Below are 16,620 nucleotides of genomic sequence, written 5' to 3' on the forward strand. Positions count from 1 at the left end.
TGACTGTCCGTTTTGGCTGTGCTCAGATAGGCGGAGCTACACAACAGTAGATACATCTGAAGCTGAAAATACAACACACATGACATGACATTTCACAATCAGCTTTTTTGACTGAATTAAACCATCATTGTCCCAAATCTGTAAGAGTGACTCACTGTAGTGTGTATGAGCCACGGTTCTTCTCGCTGGCCGCGTACAGACCTGGTGTTAACAAGCACCCTGAGTGATTCTGTCATGGGGCCTGTAATTCAGTTTTCAAAATGGAGAGGGGAACCCCCCGTTAAATGCTTCACATAGGGGGATTTATATTCTGGGGATAAAACTTGTGAGCTTAACTGCAGGTCTTAGCTCGCCCTCAGATTTCATTTCATTGCTGTTTCTCCATCTTAAGGGTGTCTTTCACCTTCTCATCTCATTGGGACTCTCCCTGTCTATCTGTCTCCCTTAAATTGATTTAAAAAAAAAATCATTATATCTCTAAAATGAGTATCAGAATGCTGAGGATTGTATTTGTGCATTTATTCATTTTTTTCTGTTTTGAGTGCTGAATCAAAGTTACTGTAAAATCTATAAAGCTATTTCTTTTCAACAGTGCTGTGTGAGACCTACTTGGCGACTTTAAGTTGACATTTTGCAACATTGGCTGCTAGAAGGTGCAACACCATAATTTGACGTATTAAGCAGCTCATTTCTCTGTGTACTTATAGCCAAGGATATATCCTGGGCCAGTAAACTCAGTAAAGCCCAATAAGAGGACCCAGAACAGAAGCAAATCAGCAGTGGAGCACTAATAGTAAATTGAGATGCAAGCCGAGTAGCTCACAGATGCAGCGCAGACACATTCCAGATTTTTAGCAGGCTAAATATCTGGACCTGTCAGCAACGAGCTTCAGCCATGAAAGCCAATGTGAGCACAAGACGTGGTCTGTGTCAAGTTACTGTTACCTGTCATTTAGAACCCTGAAGATTAACTTTGTTGACCCTGACACCACTGGCACTGACATTTTTGCTAGCCCTATTGATGCAAAGTGTTTATTCTAGCAGTTTCCATTTGAAGTGCAGAGGCATGTTTTATCATGTGACAGCCAGAGAGATGCTGCAACTACCTAGGGAGGCAATAGCAAGGGCACACAAGTGTGTTGTCCAGGGGTTGGAAGTCTGTTTGTCTACAGTGTTTCTGGCTTGTTGTTCTGTATTCTGGACTAGTGTAGTCATTGGCTGAGCATGATTCGACATCACTGTTGATGTTTATGTGCTAAATTTGTGGGAATGGACTAAATCTTGCACAAGGATTTTTGCAATCCACCAAGGAAAATTCAAGCATAGAATCACGTGTGGACAGCATGACAATGCATCACAACATGCGACCTGAGTGACCACTTATGATCGGATCTTATATCCTCACTCAGTGTGTAAATGAAAGTATGTGATATACACACTGTTAATTACTACAGAGGGCGGGACATATCCAAAAAAGGCCTTGTGTGGGTTGTGTTACCAGCCAACCGAATTGCCTTCGCTCTTTGACACACGCAAATCTGTGCAGTTATCTACACTCCATCGTGTCTCGACAGGGACTGACCTCCCTGATTTCCAAATGCATTTTGTGGCTCAAAGGACACAAGACACAGTGATGTCATAAGTATGTACTTTCACTTACACAAACGAGGTTAGTTAACTAGGTGGTTCTTAAATGAAGCCCAGGCCAAATGCATTTTCGATGCAATGAGAATATGACCAGGTGGCCTAGACCCCCTCTGAATGTGGTGTAATGCTGGGCACACACACTAAAGGATAATTGGGATGATTTGGGGCCCAATTTGGCCCTTCTAACAATCATAGGGGTTTTATGAACCAAGGGCGGTCAAAAATGATGTTTTGCGCAGATGATCTGGTAATGTGAGGGGGGTCACAGATCTAATCTTAAGCCTTCTGTTCTGCTCACTTGACTCCTTGTGGCTGCCCCAATTTATTTCAGACATGTTTTATATTCAGTGGGACAGTTACAGCAGGACTGTGGAACCACAAAAGCCAATAAGAAAGCAGTCACAGAGCAGCTGATGTTGTCACTTAGCAATAGTAAACATTGGTGTCACTTAGACCTAACATTAGCTTGTACAAGCTATTGCTGTTGACAGGTATTGAAGCAGGCAGTTAGAACTCTCCTGCTTGTTTTTTTTCCTTGCTATGAGATTTTACCATTTATGTGCTTGCTCTCTCATAAAAATATGCTGTAGCGTGTTAGTCCCATTTTGTTTAGCACCTGTCCCCTAATGAGAGTGGTCCTATGTGGTGGTGCGCTGTTCCCTGTAACACGATCATCTTCATAAGATCCTGTATTGTGACATGGTATTATTGGCAAATCTTGTGTTGTCAGCATGTTTGAGATTAGAGAGATGAACGTCTCTGAAGATTCTCCTTCAGTGTGCGATGAAACCAGATTTAACAATTGGTCAGTTAATCAGTAAAACTCCCATAGTGTGAACCCAACCCGGCGTAAGATTTTGTGACACAAAGGCCTAATGTCTCATGGTACATCAGCTGTAACTGTGGCACTAGAACTTGTGCAGTCTTATTTCTGTAAGGAAGAAAAAAAAAATCCGTTTAGTCCAGTTGTAATACTTGCCTTTGTCTGTTTGTTTCCTTTACACCCCCTCTTGATCCACACTTCTAATTCGGCCCCTCACAAACGGTAACCAAAACTGGCTAGATAAGCCCTGCATTGTGTTTTGTGGCTGAATGGAATCATTGTCACAGCCTTGGTTGTGGACAGACCTCATACTCCTATTTGTTTAATGCACAGATGGTGTTCCTCAGTCACATGCAGAATACTACATAATGCCATGATTAAGTTGTCTTCCATGACGAATGGAGCAGAAATGTCTTCCCCCTATCTGTTTCTGCACCTTCAAGGCAGATTCACCCTTATGTGGCCTGTGTGATAGATAACTCAATGAAACAGGATCCGTGAAAAAAGGACAAGCACTCTGGGAGTTGCACAGCCTGCATGCCTTTCGCTCAACAGGACACTCACTGGGACATTTCCTCAGTGGGGCTTTTTTAAAAGGCTTGCCTTGCAGTTCCAGCTAAGGGCGGTACAGTAGGTCAACTGCTGATAGAGTTACAACCTCTCCTTTGTGGAGGTGTTGGACAAATTAGACCTCACAACTGTTTACCCAGTCAAACAGGGACAGCTGCATCGCTCCACCCTCCGAAACCTGCCACTGACTGTTGTTCCATTGGGGAGCCATCTGTGAGGAACAAGCAGGCATGGTGATCAAATGATTGTTCAACAGTTTTACCTCTGTTACTGCTGGGCATGATTTGAATGTCGCCTTAACCCAGTCTGCATGTGCTCTTCATTATGAGATCCAGCTGCCATTTTTATGCTGTTCTAATGAGAGGTGACTTATGGGTAAATAGTCGGCAAAGTGACTGCTTCTCTGGCAGTCGGTGAGAACACAGATGAATAAAATATTTCCCTGAGCTTTTCCATGCCAGTTAAGATTTAATTGTACAGTGATTAATTCATGGGCGTAGATTTTCACTAGCGTCACATTTTACATGGATTAACATCAGCGATTTTTGATGCACAATTCTTGTTGCATCTCAGTCCTGGCGATCTGATCGAAGGACAAAACCCTCCCTCTCACAGACAGTAAGAGATTCTCTGCCTCAGTTCGCAGATTTGTTGCCGTTGAAGATTAAGACCACTGCCTTCGACAGGGTCAACGGGCAGTGTAGAACCCACTGCTTCTCACCTGTTTTGGTGCCACGATTGTTGGACTCTTTTCATGTTTGTCCTCCATTTTTGTTACAACACTACATTCGCATTAGGAAACCTTAATTGACCGATGCATTTCTATGCCTCTGCTATCGAGAGAAATGCCGCAGGAAATAGTCTCATGTAATGATGGAATCTCTATGGATGCATGTTGTAGTGAATGGAGAAGCTCCAGGATCTGTCTTGATAAGCCCTTCAGGAGAAATAGTCAGGGGACAGTACATGGATAAGAAGTTCCTGTTTGTCAGTGTAAATGCTCTGCACATCTATAATTAAGAGCAACCTTGAATCTGGATGATCAGCGATACTCTGCATGCCACTGATTTGATATTCAAAACTTTAACACATATCAGTTGTCTTCATACATGTTTTATGTGTTCGAGAGTTTCTTTCCTATGTTAAATATTCCAAAAAAAAAATCTATGCAGGAATTTTGTCTTAAAGATAGAAATTTGAACAAATTATATCAGTTGTGCATTTTGAGCAATACATAATATGCCTTTATATGATTTTAAGTTCAAGACAGAATTATGTCTCATTTACATCGCCAGAATATTTCTTAGGAGAGTCAGGTATAAGTTTACTGCAAAACAAGACAAACAGATCAACTGTTACTTATAATTTTGGTAGAGAGATCTGTCTCAGGCCCTGCTGCGTACTAAAGGTGTGGAAAATAATCAATATTAATCGATGCATAGATGTGCATGTGCGCGATGCGAGTGCATCGGCTCATTCACTGGGTATGATGCAATTGATGGGTGAAATCTAGATTCATCTCGATGCGTTGGTGGGTATCGGTAAAATCCGATGCAAGTGCCGTTTTCTTCATGTTAAACTTCACCTCATCTGCTGTTCCCCAGGAGCTATGAATGCACCATCATTATTTTGCGTATTGTATTGAATACGGACGGAAGCCGTGAGGCACAAACAATACACTACTAGTAAAACTGCATGGACGTTCGCGCGAATAGCAGCGAGGAAGCTTCTATATTTAATGCACCCGCAACGTTTAAATCATATGTTTGGAAACACTACGGATTCGCAAAGAAAGACGGAAAGCTCGACAAAACGTCCGTCATTCGCAAAGAATTCCGCGTTAGGAAGCCGTACAACGGCAGCACGACAAACATGCAGACCCACTTAAAAAGAGTACACCACATCACCGACAAGTCTACCGCCACCTCCCCGCTTCCCCGTCTAGTTCCTCGCCAGACACCGGAGAAACATTGATTGCACTGTTGAAAAAGTCACTTTAGGTTACTCATTGAGTGTTTTGTTGTTGCTGTGTACTGTACTTTTTACAGCAGTAATTATTGTTTAATTGTTTTTCTCTTTCATTGTTGCAGAACTCACTCAAATCACTGATTCTCAGTGGCCAGTTAGAAAGTCAACTCTAGCAGTTTGGCAGACAGTGTTATGGCCATTGAATGGTTTATTTGCACCATGTTAGGCTGTGCATTAGTTGTTTAATAATGTGTACTGTAATATGACCCGACTAGGACAGAGCACTTGTGTGATGTAGGTTTGGGATTGGAATCCTTTAGGATTTTATTGATTCAGATTCCTTAACAGTTGCAAGTCTGTCTAATCCGTGTAACTGTACAAAACGGAACCCAAAGGACACTTATGGGTTCATTTGGTTCTATTTGTAGACTCAGAATTATGATGGTCCTTGAAATTTAAAAGTTAGAGAACCACTGCTATTGTGATCAGGCTTCCTAAGTATTCAAAATTTTAATCGTGGTGGGGGGGTGAGAACTAAATATGTGAGAGTTAATTATTTACTTTCATGCAGTGAACTCTCAAGAGAACCAGATTTTCAGAAAATTAAGTCTTTCAATGTGTGTTTATTTTACAGATTCAGCACTTTGTTCACCATCATTGATGCCAGTTTTACATTTCCTGGAGGGAGGAAGTAGTATGGCATGAAATCAAACAGTTGCTTCAAATGGAAGTCAATGACATTAATGTTTCAGTCAGCCATATGAACCAAAAGATGCCATATACGTCATTTGATTACATGCTCAAAACATATGCTTTGTAAGATCATGTTTGGTTTGACAAGCTCTGTTTTTCTTTCCATCAAGAATCATTTTTGGAAAATATTGTCACTGATTGTAGGAATAGGGTGAATTGGCTGTTTGTGCTCTGAGCCCCCCCCCCCCCCCCCCCCCTCTGAATCAAAAACCCACCTCTTCCTACTCCACTTACTACTTACTTCAATACTAAGTTGTATTTCAATACAAAAGTTGAAATGATCAACCAAGCCCAACTCACAACTAACAAATAACACACATTTGACTAACATGGTGATGCTTTCGTCAAAATCAGTTAATCGTTGAATGACTGGGCAGTATTTTAGATTGAAATTATGATATGGGGCTCATTATCAATTTTGAATATTGTTATTCTTGTTTAACCTAAATTGTCAGCATGAAATGGGAGCTGTTACCTTGACTTTCTATTTTCACAGTACAAGCAAAGTCGTATTTTTTAAATGTCCATGTTCATTTACAGCCTGTAAAATTAACTGTAATAAAGATCTGTACTTGAATGTTCTATTTATTTTCTCAAAGCTATGTAACATAGTGACCTTTAGGCTTTATTGCGCAAGCAGCAACAACAAACTGGTGTTCTCTTGAGACATACATGGCCTCATTTGTTTTTAAGCTCCTCTGGTAATGCAAGATTACAATTGTGCTCTTGAGTTGAAAAGGCACAGCTCCATAAACCATGTGGGGGTGTGTGGGGCCAGCGGCTTCTTATTTATCAGCACTGACACTATCAGCAGTGCCTTGTGAAAAGAGAGCCAGTCATTCAGAACAGTGGGGCCACCTTGGCTGTCAAAGCAGGATTTAGGCTACATTTCCCATGGTTGCCATGGCGACTGTGGGAAGTGATTATGAAGAGAGGGTTTCAGAGCAGTGCTGTCATTCCAGTGGGTATTATCATAGTGGTTTGCATAGTGATCATCTCAGTATTACTGGCTTAAAAGCAAACATTTTCTTTTTCTTTTTTACCAAATGAAATGTGCTATTCTGTGTTGGCAGAGATGTTTTACTATTGTATGATGTCTGAAGTGTTAGCTTATTGTAACCCCTGTCTTTTTTTTTTTTTTTTCCTATAGCAAAATGTGGTTAAATGGGACAGGAACGTGTAGACCGTGAGGATTCTCTAACCCTTGCCCCTGAGTCCCAACCGTCTGAGAGGGTGTTGGACCTCACTGAGGCAATCCTGGGCCGTTGGCACTAAAATGTCCCTAAGTGGTGGCACTGCAGGCGGGAAAGGTGTGGACTCTAATGCGGTGGACACTTACGACAGCGGGGATGAGTGGGATATCGGTGTTGGAAATCTGATTATTGACCTTGACGCTGACTTAGAGAAGGACAAACTTGAGATGTCTGGCACCAAGGACGGCATGGCGGCACCACCCAGTGCAGTGGCAGCATTGCCTGACAACATCAGGTTTGTTAGTCCAGTGTCTGGCTCTCAAGGCAAGGAAAGCAAATCCAAATACAAGCGCAGTAAGAACTCTAAAGACAATAGTAGCAAAGCTTCAGCTGGAGATGGGGGCAAAAAGGAAATTCCAGGACGGACTCAAGGGGAGCCAACAGGCACAGCAGCGGCTGCAGGCGCTGTTGGCAACAATTCCACCTCCGGGAAGAATATGGAAAAAGGGGGCAAAGCCTCCAGAGGTGTTCTGAGTGGTAAAAAAGATAAAGAAGGGGCAACTGGGAAAAGTAAGAAGGACAAAACCGATGGATCCCCAGTCGTGGCCATCGCTGCTGTGGAGAAGGATGTGGTGTCTCAAGCCCAAGTTGCTATGGGGAATAGTCGTAATGCGTCCTTTGAGAACGCACAATCAACAGACTTGGCAGACGCCAATCAAATGGGGAATATTGCTGTTGAACCTGTTGGGATAGTACCAGCGCTGACGGCAAAAACGGAACCGGAGGAGGTGGAGAATGGTAATAATGAGTGCAAGACGTTGAAGAAGGTGAAAAATGAAAAGGTAAGTTTGTCTTTTGTTTTACTTGTGGTGTTGCATGATTTTTTGCTGTTCTGTCGTGTTTTATTTCAGTCTTGGGTTGTTGTGTTTGTCCAAGGCAATTACTGCTTCCAGGTTTTTTCAGACGTAATTGCAACTGTTATTGTCAGGCATATGGAGAAATAGGAATTTTTTTTAATTTGTTGTTTATTTTTGATTTTTTTTTTCATTTTTACTTTAATATTAGTCTTTAAACACATTTATACTGGTAAATTATGTCTCTAACAAGTAGTACCCACAGAAAACCTGCTGCCTTGTCTACTTGGCTCCAAGTACGGTGGGAGAACATCGTTGAACAGTACTCGCACCGTCATATGTGTCAGGATCTTTGGTCGTAATTGTGTTGTTGCTGGAGGGCAACATTGTTTAAACCTTCCTAATATGTTGATATTAAGTTTTGCAGATGGAAAACGTACACAATCAAATATAAGTGATTCTATGTTTATAACTCTTGGATATCACAGATGTGATCAAGAGTGGTCCATCAACATCCATGTGAAATTTCACACTTATCATCCAAAGCAAAGGTTTATTTGTGTTTGACATGTCCTCCAGCACCTGCAATAGCAACCCTGTTTGACAGATTAAATACACCTTCATAATATCATGTCAAACACGCTCACAGGTTGCATATGTCAGGCAGATAACTGTCGTTGAAGTTGTACTCCTGGGTTCAGGAAGGGTCCTTCAAGAACCATAAGAGTTTGAAGCTGATTGTTATACACAAGGCTAAATTATCACTACTTTCCTGTTTGGCACGGCAAAATGAGCGTGCATTATCTGTTCAACACTCATCAAGTGTAGCCCAGAGATTGGTCATGAAAATTGAATTATTTACATCTTATGTGATTTGCTCCCCTTGGTCAGTCGTGTTTCCTGCTCCTATGGGAAGCTATGTCTCAGAGTTACTGTCTAAATGTCTTCCGCCTGGACTGAACCCTCACACAAAATGTGAGATTGAAAAAAGAGTGGACCATGTAGAGTTATGTCCAAAGAGCTTCTTCTGTAGTGGAAAGACATTGTCACTGTGTGTTTCCAGAACACAGTTAACTCAAAAGCTTCACTAACGAACATCCTCACGGTCTTCAGACTGCTGATCAAATTTGTGTTGGGTCTGGCTAATTGCAGATCACTCACTGGCTCACTTACCCTACTGGGGTTTTGTTGTCACTTATTTCTTTATCTCTAGTGTTAGCTCAGTAGAGATGACAAGTACAGAACGCTGATAAACAAAGACAAAGATGATCTGGAAATACTTCCGCATTTGAGGCAAGCGATTGGAGTAATACACCAGCAAGCATGTGCTGTCTGGCTATCTTCATGTTTAGACTGAGAATAAACCAGTGTTGGAGAGTTGCTGAATAGGAGGAATGTAAAAACTTGAAGCAAGATAGTCAAATCCATGGCCATGTAACAAGAATGCTATTTGAAGTTCATACAAATGTGTGAATATTTATCTTAGAGAAGAAGTTGGAAGTTCTGACAAGCCTTCACATTAAACAAGATGTCCCAGTAAACTGTTGTTGGCCCAACAGTGTATGTAATTCTCAAAGCTAAAGTAATCCCCCTCAGAGCCTTAAAGCCCGAGGAATCTTAGACAGCAGGAGTTTTAGTTGAGAGGAAAATACTTTGTCTATTTTCAGAAATAAATTAAGTTAGATGCTCTCGTCCTAATAAGATCATTTAGTCATTTTAAAAGCCTGATTGAAAAAGAAGAATTTAAGCTACAGTCAGAAAAGTCACATCTTATTGGCATGCTATAGTCTTATCTTTTGATAAAAAATTGAAATTTTACGCCCTTAAGTTTCCCTGCGGAATCTAAACTGGTTTCAAATATTGATTCGTTCCTTTCCAACGATTGTGTCAGTTAGAAAATCCATTCTCACGAGTCTGTAGCTTATGGCAGGCTAGGGAATTCTCACCATTCTCTGAGGCTGTCCAACATGTGATGCATTAAAAGACCTACTGCTGTTTTCTCTTTTATCACCACATGGTGAATTAGGGCACCTTTGACGAGTATGATGCCTGGACCAGCTACAGGAAATGGCCCACATTGAAGTGAATCTTTACTAGAGAGGGTTATTTCAGGAGAATTCATCGTGTCTTTTGTATTTTAAATATGTCTTCCTAACATAATGTTCTGTGAAATCTTAGCTTTACTGACTCGTACAAAATATTAAGTTCCAATATCAGACGTGAGTATAATAGATATTCTCAGCCACACGAACATGATGCCTGCAAAGTTAACTAAATGTCACACCTTGTTCCACATTATTTTTCTCTACGTAATTTTGAGCCTGACATTGCTATAGAAGAACAATATAGAGATCTGTGTAGCTATTCAGCCATACTTATCTTGTTCACTAATGGAGTTGATCTATCACTGTGTCTATTGTATGCCTCCTCGCAGCCTTTTCATGCTCTTGCAGTATAAAAGACAGCAGAGAAGGGAGGTGCTGAGGACTGTTTTTGTCTGTCATCGTGTTCCATTCTTAATCCCACAAGCCCCAGCAATGCCTGGTGGAGCAGTGTGTGTGGGGGAGGGAGCTGGTGCAAAGCACGCCTTCGTCGTTTTTCCTGCTGCTCTGAAAGTGGCGTGGGGGATGGGCTGTGAGGAAGCCTGTTTGATTCCTTAAATCCAGGACACCCAGCCGAGAGTACAAGCTCTCGTCTCCTTGGACTGCAATGAAAGGGAATGTCATGAAACTCTTTGTAAGCATAAGGTATATAGATTGTAATTATGCACATTGAATGGAAGGTTTACTGCTTGAAATAGCTAGCTGGCGAAATGTATCCTTGAAAACATCTCGAGAAAAAGCATGATTATGATGCTGCAGTGCACACAACAATTTCAGCTGAGTCTTGGATAAATCTTGTGAATGAGTGTGTTAAAACCTGGAGACAGCTCATTCTGTCACAGCTAAAAAAAATGGCTGTATACTGTATGCTTTTGCGTGCCTTTGTTTTGTCGGTTCAATATGAAGAAACTAGAAAAAAATTCACTTTACATGAAACGAGGAAGAAGGACAGACCAAGGTCAACTATAGTGACAGCATTGATGAATCCAACCTAATGTGTGGTTAATAATATGTCATCATGCTTTCAAGACACAGCCTTATAATTTTGGTGCTGGTAATTATTTGTCCAAGGAACTGAGAAAAGAGATTCGAGCATGACACAAATTAATTCCAGTGAAAATCACATACCAAAAATGATCTTCAGCCTCGCTGCATGAATGCGCTCATGGAGCGAGCGAAGTAGGTCCTCCTCCCGACAAATTGTCTGACTGGTGCTCACTACAAATGGAGGCAGTATCAACGATATCTTCTGCTAATTTACAACTAATTTGACTGATATTTATCAGTGTTCATGCTATCTGGAAAAAAAAGCCGGCAAATCCTATTTACCACAGTGCTCCTGATGAGACTTGAGCTTCGGCTGGTTCAAATGTTGACCCTCAGAAATGATTGAATATGTTTTGAATATGACCGGTAATCTGCCTACACTGATAACGTGCCGATATTATCGTTCACCTCTCGCATTATCATGATCATACTGAAACTTTGCTCTTAGTACGAGAATATTGATAATTAGTTCCTGGTTTGTGTTCAATCAACCCTAAAACAAAATACTAACAGATGTAGCAGCTCATCGCTCCACCCTCCAAATGAACAGACATGACACACAAGACAAAAAGGCAGAGGGATGTTTCAGGAAGTTCAGTAGAAATGAATTTTGGCATGAAAACCAGGCAACAGCATAGTTGAAGCCACCCGGAGGGCAGTGTTGGTGCTTGTCTGTTTTTTAAACTTTGTAGGCTGAACAATGTTATAGAGCTGCTTCATGGCAGATGGGTTGAATTTGTGACCGAGATAACAAAACGCTGTGCAACTTAAATGCATCATAGCATTGCGCTGGTAGTCGGCTGCAAACGATTGCATTCACCTGGGTTTTGTGTTGATGTCGAAGGCCGTAACATCTGTCTACAGCAGGGTCATTTGACACAGGTTTGAATGCCTATCAACCCCAATGCAGACAAAATCCAGATGTTTGTGGGTGTTAGTGTTTTGTTTTGACTTTTTTACAGGGGAGAAGAGGCTTTATAAACCACCAGCACAGTCTGTTGTGCTGCTGAATTTTAAAAATTAACACTGAATCAAATGAAAAGCGACTGGTGAGAAATGACTATTGCCTCTAACTTGTTCTTTCTGCTGTGCAAAGCGCAGTGGGAGGATGCATTCATCTAACTCCCATATTTGAAGTCGCATGCTGTGATTAGTAAGAAAAAGCTGTTTGGGTTTTTGGTCCAGAAATCTTCATGTATCAAGTTTCTGTGTTTTGCCAAATGTGTACTTTCAAATATTGTAAACCCCAAAGGCAGTGTTTAAATTCAGTCAATAATTTATTCTGAACAATTTCTCATGGTTTTGTCAAAGAATTGACCATAATTGCCGTGGTGGTGTGACATTTAAATGAAATTTAGCTCTTCGATGTTGACACAAGTTCTGTATAAAAGATTTTAAAGAAAGCATTGTTGCAAAATGATTGAGACGTTACTATTTGTCTCACTTCATCATTACAACGAGTCATTTTAAATAACCAGCTGCCCTGACGCTAATCAGTATGTGTCTCACTAGCAATCTTGTTCTCCGTGGTTAAGGTGCAATAGTGTGGCTGCATTGTCTGTGTCCTAAGTTAAAGCTCCCCAAATCATTGGCTCTCAGATGCTGAATAAATCATCTTTACTTCCTTCGCACAAGTGGTAACCACTTCTGAGCATGTTTCACTCTCCCACCTCTCATTATACAAATCTCGAGGAGTAAGGCATTCGTCAGCTGCCTCGATGTGCCACTGGCCTTGATAAATGGAGCGACTCTCATGGAAAATTACATTGGCAGTGTTACTTTGAAAAAGGAGGAGAGGAAGGAACGGCTGCACTTAAATGAAAGAGCTCAGCCACCACTCAGAGTGGAGGGATCTTTCTCTTTGCCTCTATGAAACTGACTTAATATACTGTGTTACAGCTCACTCCTTTTAGTGCTCGGGCTTTTGAAGGCTCTGGAATAGAAGGAGCACTTAATTTAAGAATGGGAGCAAATGCTGTCAAGAAGCTCACTACAAAGTGATGGTGTTAGCTTTGATTTAGACGCAATAAGCAAAGTTGTTTTTTTAATTCACAAAATAATCATGGTCCATGTAATACAGATTTTGCCCGGACAGGGAGGATCTATGCAAATATCCACCTGCTGGCTTATTTGTTGTGACTTGTTTGCCAATAAGGTCATTAACTGCATATTTGCTGGAAAATGTAACTGTTGACTGAATTCATACAGTCTGTCCTGAATAGGAAATATGATCGGTTGCCATCGACTGGCTCGAGTGTGAATGAAGGAGAAACTGATTGGAAACACGTTTAAAACAACAACCAGTACAGATGTTCCTGATAAACACCAGTCTGCTTGTGCACACATGGAATGTGGCCCCAACAAATGTGTACACTGAAGTACTACACATCTGTGAGATCCACAACTATCCGTGTCTGTAATGGAGTGTGATAGAGGCCTACCCAGCAGGACCTAAACATGGAACGACTCAAGTCCTCCTGCTAGCTAAAGTGTGCTGAAGTGCTTGTAACAATTTTCCAAATACGTTGGAGTACTTCAACATCTTGAGTACCTGCGTCCAGTATTTGCATCTGCCCCCGAACATACAGTATCTGGTTTCCTTGCCTCTGATGCTGACCAGATAGGTGCTGTTTAAATACACTGGGCTTTGAAAAAGGAGGAGAGGTGTTCCTAATGTTTTGTCCTTCTGCTATAATATGAATTAGCGTTGAATAAGTCTGTCAAGCAGTGTGTAAGGGCACTGCCTGTTGTGTTTTCTGGCTGTATTCTCAAGATTAAATTTGCTTAGTCACATTCGCCGGGGGGCCTGTTGTACCATATATCATATTTGTGTTTCCATAGCAGAGCAAGAGTTGTTTCCAGGTGCCTATAAACCCCAACGCTCCATGCTGGGTGTGTGAATGCCATATTGTTCGTTTATTAGAGCAGTTTGGTTTTCCAAGGAGATTTGGCAGGATGTGGCTCCTGCACTCAAGTGTTTAGCTTCCATCAGTCTTTATTGTTAATGATTTCAACTCATTTTTGAACATTCTTCCCAGAGTTTACGAAGGGGACCAGTAATTGGAGGACTTTGTCTTGAAATGTTTTGTTATTGTTTGTGAAACAAATAGATTCCGGATGTCCCTTTTAAACACAGCTTCATTTCCAATCAATCAAGTATGACTGCTGTAGAATATTACCTGCAGTCTGTTAAAAGTCTGCTCTTGGTATTGTAGTCAGGTGTAGTTCCTTATTCCAACATCAGTGTCATTTTAGAAACTCCACCTTAAATTCATCAAAACTGATTTATATCTCCATGTCTATCACTGAAACTGTAACAACTCCATAAAGAAGTCATGTGACATCTTTCTACAGGGGCACAAAACCTTGTTGGGGTACTTTGGCAAAGAAGCGATCACAGATCTGTCAAACAAAGCCTCCGTCATGCTTTGTCTTTCCCTCGCTCTCTCCTAAGCTTTCCATGAGGTGTGTTACTGTGTCTGGATCAGCTCACTATGAGGGAGGCATGTGGGGGGAAGGGAGCAAAGGCTTGTACAACTAATTCAGCTCATGAAAGACTTGTGCAGCAAGAGCAGCTGTCTTCCATTGTTAGCCTGCACATTTCCAGCGCGCCTCATTTCGCCTCTCGATGCGTGAGTAGCAACAGAGCTGGGGGGGGAGCAGAGGAAACAAACTAAAATAAGATTAACAAAATAAAACCAGGGAAAGGAAGAGACAGAAGATCTGCTAAGTCAGTTTGGCCCTTCTGCTATTCTATCCACCTTGGTTTTCAGTTGTGGCCCATCATTTAGTTACAATTCACATTGGTGAGCAACAGCTCATATTTCTATCATGTGAAGCAGTGATGGAGAGAAGCCGATTCATGAATGTTTTTACACTTCTGTTGGTTCATGATGATTAGCAGCAGAGTGTTGCTAATTTGTGCTTTTGCCATCCTCGCTTTGCGAACTCGGGGTCATGCTCCAGTGTGTCCAAATAATTTTCACGTTTGCAAATGCAGTGGAATGCTTGTAGAGCCTGGCAGTGGAAAAAAGAGAGCAGTGCCACAATATTAGCAGGGTGTGGGACGAAAGAGAAGAGTAAAGTAATGATAGGATAGGATTTTCTTGCCCTGACCTTTTAAAATATGCCAGGATACCGATCCTGAGGATTGGCTCAGGTCCTCTCTAGCAGACAGATAAAAGGGCTCTGGGTGCTGAAAGGAGGGCAACAGAGAGAGAGGGCATATGAGGGGTAAGTGTGTATGGAGGGGTGGGGGCGGTGGGCAAAGAACTGCGTGAGATTAGGAGGGGTGGGGGGTGGGGTGGGGCTGAGTAGTGTTATGAATGGATAGACTCTTTAACCCCCAACACACTGAATAGTTTGTCACAGGCTGCTGCGGCTGTATGTGGTATGAGAGGAGCTGGCTGAGAGCTCTTGGATTCCTGAAACCTTGAGGCATGTGGTCTGATTAGCAGAACAAAACCCACACAGTAGGGAGGAGCAGACGTGGCTTTCCCCCCTCGACTGGAATTTTCTACCACTGAGGGAAGAGGTAGCTCAAAGTTTGGACTAACTTGCCACGGCTTTGAAACAGTTTGCAGAGTTCTAAGAGTATGTCTACACTACACTGGGTGAAATTATAAACAGATCCCATTCTCTATTACAGGCACCCATCCAGACTAAAATTATCTTGTCCAAAAAAGGGAGCTTTTCCATAACATCTTTCAAAGCGTATAAAACTTCAAATCTCCAGCTTGGTGTGTCAGTGTGGAGGCGGAAAAGTCAGTCAGTGAGGTTACATTTGCAATCTTGGCTGACTTCTCTTGTTTTCCCAATATGAAAGAATGGAGAAAGACTCAATCTATTGATGGAGATATGTACACCTCCAAGGTGGTAGGTGGCGGTATGCCTCTGTAGAGCTTTTACAATGCAACTTTCTTTTGGTTGACATTTTGCATGAAATACCAAACGCGTTAGCCAATGCTGGATTAAATTTCAAAAACTGATCAAGACAAATGGACAACTTTATAGCGGTTAATATTTCACCTCGTCTGTCTGACAATACATGTTTTTCACCCTAGAGCCCACCATGATGATTGACTGTTTGACTTGTGGGTTAAATACCAAAATAGGACCCATGGTACATGCACACAACCCCAAGTGCAATTTAGGGCTGAGTAAATTGTGTGCTGTTTTGATTTCAAAATGATTGATTTAGCATGATTGTGGATGGAATGTGTTTACATGTATTTTAAAAGTCCAGATTTAGTTGGAGTAACAGTAAATCAGCACTAACATCATGTAAACAAACTGAGTGAGGTCAGGTCTACATGGCACTCAGGTTCAGAAGGCAACATTAAGTTTCCTCTAGCTTGCTCTTATCATCTCAAATGTTGCTACTCAGAATACATACAGTAGCAGGGCAGCGCGAATCACCCTGGATTTCTGGTTGTTTTGTCAAATGGCCTCACAATTATAAATAACTGTTTCATTACAGTAGTATTACAGTAGTGCAGCAGCTTCAAAATAAATACTAGCTGACCCTTACGGAGTTTATGGGCCATAATCTTATACTGGTTATGTATATGTAAAAAAATATGTGTAAGATTGATCGAGTTTGTTATGACTCATTTCGCTTTAAATACAGTACTGCGTCTGTACTAATTTTCACAATATCTGTC

The 16,620-nt window shown here is 41.5% G+C and overlaps 1 protein-coding gene across 2 annotated transcripts in view; it reads left to right on the forward strand.

Annotated features, from left to right (window-relative positions):
• znf609b (zinc finger protein 609b) overlaps positions 1-16,620 on the forward strand; it is an 83,736-nt gene that overhangs the window by 21,062 nt on the left and 46,054 nt on the right. For both annotated transcript variants that reach the window (XM_086226659.1, XM_086226650.1), the window contains exon 2: positions 6,912-7,796. In XM_086226659.1, coding sequence (XP_086082785.1) covers positions 7,038-7,796 — 759 coding nt within the window. In that variant the 5' untranslated portion in view covers positions 6,912-7,037. The remainder of the gene's footprint in view (positions 1-6,911; positions 7,797-16,620) is intronic.

Source organism: Aulostomus chinensis, chromosome 2, assembly GCF_037954235.1.
Source record: "Aulostomus chinensis isolate RoL2024-O1b breed Wild chromosome 2, RoL_Achi_v1.0, whole genome shotgun sequence".
Taxonomy (NCBI): Eukaryota; Metazoa; Chordata; class Actinopteri; order Syngnathiformes; family Aulostomidae; genus Aulostomus; species Aulostomus chinensis.